Source organism: Portunus trituberculatus, chromosome 31 (assembly GCF_017591435.1).
Source record: "Portunus trituberculatus isolate SZX2019 chromosome 31, ASM1759143v1, whole genome shotgun sequence".
Lineage (NCBI taxonomy): Eukaryota > Metazoa > Arthropoda > Malacostraca > Decapoda > Portunidae > Portunus > Portunus trituberculatus.
Genome location: NC_059285.1, coordinates 1,477,896 through 1,489,257, shown reverse-complemented (window position 1 = coordinate 1,489,257; position 11,362 = coordinate 1,477,896). Strand labels below are relative to the sequence as shown.

Genomic DNA, 11,362 nt, shown 5'->3' with positions numbered 1-11,362 from the left:
GCAGCAAGATAAAGGCAAGGGATACTGTGCACTGTGCAACTGAGAAAGGCAATTAAATTGTGCATACACGTCAGGCTTCTGGCTGGCCACTGCTTTTTCACGATTTATGGGACTGCACCAGGAAGCAGTGAGTTATTGTTTCACACTGTTGAGCTGCTCAGCTCAAATATCCGAATGAAATACTGAAAGTAAATGGTAAAATATGAGGAGTGGGAGGGCTGTCCAGGGTGAGGGGGGAGGGAGGGAAGGCTGACGTGGAGTCGAGGAAGCAGCAGCAGCAGCAGCCATCATCACCACCACACCTGAGCGGCGGCGACTGTCACTTTCCAGGGCAGCCTCCTTATCGCAGTGTGAGGGCGTGCAGCAGCAGCAGCAGCAGGTCCTCAGTGCGTGTAGAGCCAGTGAGCAACGCCAGGCAACATGAGGCGTGCCCAGGTGGCTGTGGTGGTGGTAGTGGTGGCGGCGGCTGCGGCTGGAGTGGAGGGAATCATGTTCCACTTGCAGCCCAACACACAGAAGTGCTTCAAGGAGGAGATCCACAAAAACGTGCTGGTGTCCGGCGAGTACGAGGTGCAGGAGGCGCAAGGACAGAAAGTGGACATTCAGGTAGGTCCGTGTGTGACCCCAACACTTGCCAGTGGGTAACCCTTTCATGGAAACCCACACCCCAGTAAGGTGGTGCCCCTCGCCCTGAAGGAGGTGTCGGATGGTAGGGTGCTGTACGGGATGGTGAAGTGTGTGCGCCGATTGAACAGGACTTGTGACGAGCCTTGCTGCCCATGAGCCTGATGTCATTTCACAGCTGTACTAAAACATAAGGAATGCCATGATCATTTGATCTTGTAGTTGCTTATTCTATGGTCACGTACTCATGTTTTCCCATATTCAGTGTGTTACCTAACATTACTTTACAAGGCTTGCAGACATAGCCTGAGTCTGACCTCAGTGTCATGTGCAATTTCTAGTTCAGATTGGCAGTGTCTTGGGCAAAACAGTGCAACAAAAGTTTTGCAAAACTTGTTCTTTATGCTCTGATTCTCCCAGGAAATAATAATATTGATCCTCTTCATGTGAACTAACAGTGTCTGTGCAGGGCTGTGAAATCCGAGTCAGAAGGAATTTGGTGCTGCTGGAATTGGAGTTGGTGTCAATAAAAATGTCCAGACACTAACTCTAACTCTAGAAATCCCACTTTTGAACATACCACACACGTTGTTTCCACCCGAGAGAATGAAAAATCATATCAGTGTTGTTACTTGTCAGCAGAATGTAAACAAATGCCACAACATGCTACTGAGTGGACATGTCTGGATTATTTCTCAATTAGTATTAGCAAAAAACTGAACCAATACCTATTCATCAAAATAAAATAAATTTATTTAAATTTTTGGGTTATATAAAAACATGTATAGTTATCTTTGATAATTTATATTCTTCCCTATGGTATGAAAATTTAATGTGAATAGTGTGACTTAAGTTATTATGGATGCTTTTTTTTTCAATTATTATACTGGGGGATAGGAATTTGAGTTGGATGCACAAGAAATCAAGGAGTTGGAGTCTGGTGTTTTGAGTACTGGCTCCACAGCCCTGCTTCTTGCCACAAACACTGGTTGTTGCCATCTGGTTCTTTAATTTTATTGGTAATTTCTTTACTGTGTTGATCACAATATGAAAAAAAAAGACAATTTGCCCAAAAATAAATATTTAATGCTTGCATAAAACCTTTAATCAGTGGTGTTTGCTACTTGCAGGTGACGGATTCCAAGGGCCACCACCTGTACAACAAGGAGGAGGCGGACAATGGGAAGTTCATCTTTAACACAGAAGACTATGATGTGTATGAGATCTGCTTTGTTTCCCGTGTGCCCCCAAGTAAGTGTTGAGTGTGCCTGGAGTGTGCTGGTGGTGTGTCAGGATGAAGACTTCCTGACACCATCATGCACATCTTACAAAATGATATAGATGAAACCATGAAAGTCAACTAAATTCTTCCTAGGCCATGATGAGCATTACGTTCTGACTGGTAAGATATTGTGTCCTGTCAATGGTTTAATCTCCACACCACTTACCAGTTTTTATTGCGGCAATCTTATTGTTTTCAAGTATAAGAGTATGTACATATATTATAAGAAGAATGACTCAGAAGTAGTATTGGCTTTACCACTCACTTGATTATTTATAGAATCTTGAATATATACTCTCTCTCTCTCTCTCTCTCTCTCTCTCTCTCTCTCTCTCTCTCTCTCTCTCTCTCTCTCTCTCTCTCTCTCTCTCTCTCTCTCTCTCTCTCTCTCTCTCTCTCTCTCTCTCTCTCTCTCTCTCTCTCTCTCTCTCTCTCTCTCTCTCTCTCTCTCAGCCAACTTACACAAAACTTTTGCTCTCTGCAGCCATACGAGGCATCCAACAGGAGGTGACCCTGAAGACCAAGCATGGTGTTGAGGCCAAGACCTATGAGGCAGTAAGTTGTCCTCCCTTGTTACTTGTTGATATGGCTTAGATGGGGGGGACTCCTAAAATACTCATTGACCAAGGTATTAACACCATGATAGTATAGGTAACTCCTATCAAGTAAGGAGATGCAGTATGATGCAGATGCTGTATTAGGATGTGGGTGAGTTTTGTGTAGGATTCCTCAGTACATTTTGCCTTGCAGTAAAATAAGGTGTGTTAGTGGTTCAGTCATTGAATGTGTGTAAGTGTAGTATGAAGGGTTATAAAAAGGAATACAATTGACAGTAACTGAAAGGAGGATGAGGCTGTGTTCAAGATCTAATAGGAAGATTGTGTTGATTGTGAAAGTGTACAGTGAGATGTGATGTGATTCACTATCTCCCCATTCTGGAAATGTTTCATATAATGGATTGATCGTGAAATGCGTTTTACCGTAAATCAAAATCAGTTTACGTAAATTTAAATCAAAATCAGTTTAGGTAAATTTAGAATTTGTCTATTTAAACTTGTTCACTCTTTCATCTATTTGCTGGTGGACTACACCTACTTGTTCTTCTTCCTTCTTAAAACTTGAACTGTTTCAAAGGAGTTTCAAAATACCTTTACATTTAAATTGGCAAACTCCTTAACTCTCTCTCTCTCTCTCTCTCTCTCTCTCTCTCTCTCTCTCTCTCTCTCTCTCTCTCTCTCTCTCTCTCTCTCTCCATATTTGTGCACTTATGATTTTTTTTTTTTTTTTCCATTTACTTTTATTTATTATTTTTTAGGTGATTAAGTAAGAACTTGTTGCAAGACTAGATCAATTAATAATTTTTCTCCTCCATGTTGGTGTTGGTTTTGTTCTCACCAGCAGAGATTTGTAAGTTTCCATGTGTGGCCTTAGGCATGTAGATTAAAAAGAGTGTGTGTGGTTTTTACATTTGAAAATTGGATATAACTTTTTACAATTTGAAGTTGATCATACCATTGGTGTGCTGTCTCAACTGATTGCTTAAAACTCTTAGTATTCAAGCCCACCTTTTAAGAAGCTACAGAATAATGATATTGGAAGCTGTGTGATATATGTAGTTGTCACTTGGCCTGTCACAGTTTGTGTGTGGTTTGTTACTTCCTCATATAGTGCTAACATTGGTTATTGGCTGGCATGACAAATTGGTGTGTACAATGTTCTCAAATTAATGAAGGAAAGGGAAATGGTGTTTGGAATTATAAGATAGTGTTATGATGAATAGAACATTTGAAAAAATGAGGATCAACATTCCTAAATCTCCTTTATACTTAGCTATTAACTTAGTCTTTAAAGTGGAAGATCATCACTTTCAAGAGGATGACTGTACAGTACTATATGCAAAAATTTGGAGTTCAAGACTTGTCCTTGATTAATTTAATTTCATTCACCAAATGCAAAGAAATATATTGTGATAGCTTATCTAAAGAGCATCTTGGCCACCATGGTGCCAACACAATCCCAAGGAGTCATCAGATATGGTAAAAAAAAAAAAAAAAAAGAGAGAGAGAGAGAAACATAACCAAAGTTTGCCACTTATCCTTGATGGCATCTACCTGTGCCAGTTCTACTCCTAACAAGATCAGGATCTCTTACCCCATGCTGTGATTTATTAGCACATAAATGTATGAATTTTTTCTGTGGCTTCATATAAAGATGGATTCTTGTGTTGGTAATAATTGATTGCTTACCAGTAAAAAAAAAAAATTATGATGTGATTATTCACCTTGCATTGTTTTCTAAGCTTTTGCATCATGTGGTTTGCCTTTGTCTTTGTTCAGGAATCAGTTTGTCTTTATCTAGTTCTGATTCTAATGTGAAATGTCTGTATGTTATAATGTGAACCAAGGATTAAGTTCTCAATTATATCAGAAAACAGTGTAGGTGATGTTGAGCTATACTACCAACAATACGCACTTTTCTGTGTGAATTTGGCTTGAATCAACAGTATGTTGTATTATAACTAACATGAACTGCTTGTATATACTGAAACAGTGTTCTACTTGTGTAAATACATTTGTGTGTGTGTGTGTGTTTGTGTGCGTATTTGTTTGTTTGTTTGTTTGTTTGCATGTGTTTAACCTACTTACATGTTCCACTAAAAAATCAGTAGGAAATAATCAGTTTTATCCTTTTTCTAGATAGATGACACTTTCTTAAAAAAAAGCCAGAGTTTTAAGAACTAATTTGTTGTTTTATGTGTATCTTGACACAAGTAATGGTGGAACCTTTGTTTCACTCTTGGAAGATAGCTGTATTTTTTGCGTAGCACTTTTATATTACATTTCACATCAAATTGATTGCAACCAAAAAAATTCTCACTCTGGTCAGTGTCAATTGATTAGTTATGTATCACTCAGTAGTTCTCTCTTTTCAAAAGAGTCATCTTTAGCTTCTTGGCAGATACTCTTTTGGACATTTATGTTTTGAAATGGTCAACCCTTTGTAAAATTATGCATCCTAACAAGTAAGAACATGATCCAAATTTAATACAACATAATTGTCTTCTAGTATTGTATTACTACATTATAGAAAAAAAAAAAATGTAGGAGTACACAAACTCCAGTTTCCGTTGCCAGATGCACCAGATATCATGTTTCAGAGAAAAGTTGGTCCACTTCATATCGTATATTTTTGGATATTTTAATATCACATATTGTGATATTATTATTATTATTATTTTTTATTTTATTTTTTTTTATTTATTTATTTATTTTTTTTTTTTACCCAGAGCAGAGAGCAACTTTCATTTTCCAGGTGCAACTTTGGCTTTGCAAGTTTGCTACTGGATCCGGTTTGACTGACTAAACTAAACCAGCCATGCAACTAGTTTATTTTCACATCAGGTTATTCTAAATAATCCACATAATTAGAAAAAATGACTAGGTATTTTACCATTGTTATTTAAAAATTGCATAATATAAATACGCATAAATAAACACTTGTGTGTATATATATATATATATATATATATATATATATATATATATATATATATATATATATATATATATATATATATATATATATATATATATATATATATATATATATATATATATATATATATATATATATATATATATATATATATATATATATATATATATATATATATATATATATATATATATATATATATATATATATATATATATATATATATATATATATATATATATATATATATATATATATATATATATATATATATATATATATATATATATATATATATATATATATATATATATATATATATATATATATATATATATATATATATATATATATATATATATATATATATATATATATATATATATATATATATATATATATATATATATATATATATATATATATATATATATATATATATATATATATATATATATATATATATATATATATATATATATATATATATATATATATATATATATATATATATATATATATATATATATATATATATATATATATATATATATATATATATATATATATATATATATATATATATATATATATATATATATATATATATATATATATATATATATATATATATATATATATATATATATATATATATATATATATATATATATATATATATATATATATATATATATATATATATATATATATATATATATATATATATATATATATATATATATATATATATATATATATATATATATATATATATATATATATATATATATATATATATATATATATATATATATATATATATATATATATATATATATATATATATATATATATATATATATATATATATATATATATATATATATATATATATATATATATATATATATTTTTATTTATTTATTTATTATTATATTATTATTTATTTATTTATTTATTTTTTTATCTCTCTCTCTCTCTCTCTCTCTCTCTCTCTCTCTCTCTCTCTCTCTCTCTCTCTCTCTCTCTCTCTCTCCCAGTTGAAATTCAGCCTAAACTAATATTTACTGGTCATACTCCTCTTCCTCCACATCCTCCTGGCCCACCTCCTTCCCCAGCCACAGTAATTTCTTAAAAAATGTCTTTGTTTATAGAAAATTTGCAATGCGACTTTGCTGAGTCCAACTTTTTTAAAACATTTGTGACTTCAAAATCCCTAGTGCAGCAAGGTCACAACTCAATGCTGCATCACCCTGTATATAGTGTCTCTATTTCTGGGACAAAAATTAATATGTTCCTAAATTGATGAATTTTAGTCAGTATGATGTTATTTCCTTCTAGGAAGTAGACTGCAAGAAACCATGAATATATAAAATCCTGTAAATTACCATAATTTATTTTCATAATTTAGAAATTAAAGACTGATAATCATTGTTTATTGCCACCCAAACAATAACAAACTGTTCTTCAGCGTAGATGTTTCTGCTTTTAAGTTTTAACACTCCCAAAAACTTATCTTAACACCTTATTTGCCTTATTTCTAGCATTTGTCCATTGTTTTCTTAGACCAAGATTGGAGCTAACTATAATTCTTCAGTCTTTTTCATATCCTGAAAATACCAAAGCTTCATAGTTTATTGTGTATTGATTGTGTGGATTTCCTCTACTTATATTAAGTACATAGTTTGCATTTGTTAATATTAATCTGCATTTACCATCTGTCTGTCCATTCGTTCATCCTATCCAAATGTGCCTGCAAGATGATGGCATCTGAATCAGACCTAATTAATCTGTCAATCTTCATAGCATCTGCAAATTTACTAACATCACTACCAGTTCAATATCTAAATCATTAATATATATTAAAAATAACAATGGTCCTTAAACTGATCCCTGTGGGACCTCACAAATTTCTTGACCCCACCTGGAGTTAGAACTGCTTTTTACAACTCTCTGACCTGTTGTCTGTCTCCAAGCCATGACCTTATTCATCGTAATATTTTTCCCTCTATCCCATGTTTTGTAACCTTTCTCAAGAGCCTCTTATGTAGTACTTTATCAAATCCTTCACTAAAATCCAGGAATAGGATGTCAACTATCTCCACATTATCTGCTACCTCATAAACTTTACTATAGAAATTCAACTAGTTTATGAGGCGAGACTCTCCCTTTATAAAGCCATTTTGTCATTGATTTATCAAGTTGTTTTTGTAGATGCTCCCTAATTTTCCTCTCTATTATTGACTTCATTACTCCTTACATGTACTAATGATTATCCAAGGATTGTGTAGTTATATAGTCCTCTGCTGATAAGATTTACTAGAAAAGCTACAAGGTATAGCAAGTTTAAAGACACCTGTTGATAAGAAGATTGCAGCAGTGATGATACTATCCTACACTTCTCCATGTCTTTTCAGGTTAATAGATTCCACAGGGATGCCACAGAATGCCCGGCTTCTGATCTGTCTAAGATTTCTAATTGGGCAGAGGAAACTTAGTAGTGTTCAATACCTCAAAAACTCAATTCTTCCATCTATCAACTTACACAACTTTCGAGATAACTGTTCCCTCTTCTTCAATGACTCAACTCCACCTCTTCTACATGGAATTGACTCAGTATTTCCTTTACTTGTGTTCTAAACTGGAAACTTCACATCTCGTCTCTTGCTAAAACAGCTTCTGTGAGGTTTGGCACTCTGAGGTGACTGTCAGGTTTTTTTTTTTTTTTTTTTTTTTTTTTTTTTCTTCCTTCCCAATTCCTAATTCTATACAAGGACCTTATCTGCTCATGTATGGAGTACTCTGCAGGTGTGGAGAGGGTTCCACTCAAAGTTTTATTAAATAATGTGGAATCAGAAGCTTTTTGTATTATCAATTCCTCTCTGACTGTCTTCAGTCTTTTTCTCACAGCTAGTGTCGCATCTCATGCTATCTTTTATTGCTATTTTCATGCTAACTTCTCTTCTGATCTTGCTAACTGCATGCCTCCCCTCCTCCTGTGGCCTTGCTGCATAGGCTTTCTTCTTGTCCCTATCCTGTCCACCTCTTTAATCATTCATCATTCATCATCTTTAATCATTTGTTTCAAGACATTTATCCCTTTCTTTTGACCAACTCTAGAATCTGCACAGGAACTGGCTTTTTTTTTTTTTTTTTTTTTTTTTTTTTTTCCTAGCTTTTCCTTCTTACATAATCTGTCTTAGTAATATCTTGTCACCTTCTTTCTACAGCTTGGTGAAGCAGCAAAACTCAAGCCTCTAGAAATTGAACTCAAGAGGTTGGAGGACTTAAGTGAGAGCATTGTTCAGGACTTCTCCTACATGAGGCAACGAGAGGAGGAAATGCGCGACACAAATGGTAATTAGTATGTGTGTTTGACTTCGTAAACTATCCTAGAAATGTAACCAGCTTATGCAAAAGAGAGAACAAAGGCCCTCATTTAATTCAAGGCGCTTTCAGCATTATGGTAAAAAATGTTTGAAGTATTACTATAATCATGTATTGATTTGCTTTAGCAGAATGTTAATTTTTACTTAATATGTAGGACTTACAACTGCAAAATTAATAGTTATTATTTTTTTTCCTACAGAATCAACCAACTCCAGAGTGTTGTATCTTTCCTTGTTCTCCTTGTGTTGTCTGATTGGTTTGGCCACCTGGCAGGTCCTTTACCTACGCAAATTCTTCAAAGCCAAAAAACTCATTGAGTAATGGATTGTGTGGCTGATGCAGCAGTTTTGCCTGTCCCAACCTTTAGCTCCTGCCATCCCAGGCACCACAATAGCTGCTGCACCACTTGTCTGTTTTGTTCACTTCAAGGGAAAAGACTTTCACTGCTTGCTTTCAATAGATGGTTTTGCTTGATTATTAGCTCAGAAGGTCTATGCAGTTAATTTATTCATTTGGGTTTTTCATCTGTATGAAATTACTCATCTTGGCTAACAGATTTTCTCTGCATTTTATGATAATGAAGATGTACACATTTTTAAAGATTGGAATAATGAGGTTGTACAATTTTTGTCAAGTAATACCTGGAATCTTTAGATAATAAGGACTCTCCAGGGGTTTGGTGCTGCCAAAAATCTTCACTACCCCAAGACACAAATCAGCACGAAGAATGTTTGATACCGTTTCTTATCATGTTTTTCTGTTGATCACTGCTTCAGATTTTATTTATGATCTACTAGTTGATGTAAGCTTGAGAGCAATTGTATACTGGCCAAATTTTTAAGCTACAGTGGTTTCTAAGTAATGTGCTTGATATGTTCAAACCTAGGTATACCTTGTGCCAGGTCAACATCCCTTAATGTGGGTAGCAGAGGAAGAATTACACCTTGACTCGTTGAAGGAGTAAAAAATGCTGAGGAGGGGATCCTCAGTCCCCCTCACTCCGTCCCTTTTTAATAACTTTTTATGACATGCAGGAGATGAAATAGCAGTATTCCATCAGCCAGACTGCCTTTCTAGTGCCACCAGCAGTTAGTTCACAAATATCAGATTTTTTATTGATATGTCTTATTTGTGTATGTGCAAGTATTTATTCATTTGCATTAAAGCAGCAGAACTTGGTAGTTAGGAGTCATTGTATAAATCACTGGTTTCATGCACATGTACACTTCACAATATACAATCTATCCTACAAAAAACATGAGAGCCAAACATGTAGGAGATACAAGCTGCAACCATTTTCTGTTGCTTTTATTTATTTCAGGTAAGGCTAGTGACAAATATATGAAATATATTGATTCTTTACTTACTTGAAAATATTCATGAATTCTCATCAAATCCAAGAACTTCACATACTCTGAACTGCCTGAAGCTTAAGCCATACCAGGTGAAGGAAGGAGTAACAAGTGCAGTGTTTCATTTGTGCTTTGTATCTTGGAACTTACTTTGTTCTTAACCCTCACATTACTGCAAAACCACTGTATTTAGTTCATTCTAACTAGGAAAATAGGCCACCAAACAGACACTTTAGAGGATCTGGTGTGCATGTGTTTCTGATTGTGTGTGTGAATGTGTGTGTCCGTGTGTACTCAAGTATGTGTGTTATCAAGTTCTGGTTTCAAGAATAAAAATATTTGTACAGTATAACATATTAATACCTTACATTGAAGACTAGTAGTGGTTATTAGATTTTGCAGACCTAGCAAAGCAAAGACTGTTATGTGCTCACTCAGACTTAGTCACTTCAAATTTTGACACTACTGCCCTCAAAGTACCTAAACCCATTCATCCATCAGCAGCCAACCTCTTCATTAATCTCATGAATCCTCATACTTCACTGTACTTGTATGAACAAAATAGATTATCACGAAGGAAATTGTTAGGTCCCATCATCTTTCCACATGAGAACTGATTATCAGCATGGAAGCATCTTCAAGCACAATTTAAGAGGGGAAAACCAACCAAAGGCAACAAAAACTATTAAACAAAAGGGGTCACTGAGATGCCAGTCCCAGAACAGGGTCAGGAGAGTTAAGTCAAAAGAATGAGGATAAATGTTTTGAAACCTCCAGCTTAAAAGAGTTCAGGTCATAAGGTGAAAATGCAGCAGCAGGTAGAGAGTTCCACTTATCCAAAGTGATGAATGATTGACTGGTCAACTCTTGCATTAGAGAGGTGAACAAAATAGGAGCGAGAGGAAGTAGAAAGTTGTGCATTGAGGCCACAGGAGGAGGGGAGGCATGCAATTCGCAAGATCAGAAGAGCAGCTGGCATGAAAATGACTGTAAAGATAGTAAGGGATGCAACATTGCAGTGGTGAGAAAGATGCTGAAGGCAGTCAGTCAGAGAAGAGGAATTGATAAGACAAAAAGCTTTTGATTTCACATATCTTATAAAACAGTGTGGTGCGCTTCATACATGAGTGGATGAGGCTCCTGTAGAGTTAGTAGTTGGGGGTTTAGGAAAACTATCATAGACAACTAAGGATACCTAATTTCATATGAGCTGTTT

At 34.4% G+C, this 11,362-nt stretch overlaps 1 protein-coding gene across 4 annotated transcripts; it reads left to right on the top strand.

The window, feature by feature from the left end:
* LOC123511514 (transmembrane emp24 domain-containing protein bai-like) lies at positions 1 to 10,492 on the top strand. 4 transcript variants are annotated; one of them, XM_045267482.1, is made up of 7 exons: positions 1 to 127; positions 331 to 606; positions 1,755 to 1,875; positions 2,391 to 2,461; positions 3,305 to 3,313; positions 8,635 to 8,761; positions 8,994 to 10,492. In XM_045267482.1, exons 2-7 carry the CDS (start codon positions 421 to 423, stop codon positions 9,113 to 9,115), a joined length of 636 nt encoding a protein of 211 aa, XP_045123417.1. In that variant the 5' UTR covers positions 1 to 127; positions 331 to 420; the 3' UTR covers positions 9,116 to 10,492. The 4 variants fall into 4 exon arrangements, with proteins under 4 accessions (XP_045123417.1, XP_045123418.1, XP_045123415.1 ...); XM_045267483.1 differs by lacking the exon at positions 1 to 127 and having other exon boundaries at positions 241 to 606; positions 3,308 to 3,313; XM_045267480.1 differs by lacking the exon at positions 1 to 127 and having other exon boundaries at positions 241 to 606.
* Positions 10,493 to 11,362: the final 870 nt, after the last annotated feature.

Excerpts from the sequence above, each read along its gene's own strand:
- LOC123511514 (XM_045267482.1), top strand. The coding sequence starts at position 421 with ATGAGGCGTGCCCAGGTGGCTGTGGTGGTGGTAGTGGTGGCGGCGGCT. Across the intron at positions 1,876-2,390 it reads TGTTTCCCGTGTGCCCCCAA|CCATACGAGGCATCCAACAG; the intron begins GTAAGTGTTGAG and ends TGCTCTCTGCAG. Across the intron at positions 8,762-8,993 it reads GGAAATGCGCGACACAAATG|AATCAACCAACTCCAGAGTG; the intron begins GTAATTAGTATG and ends TTTTTCCTACAG.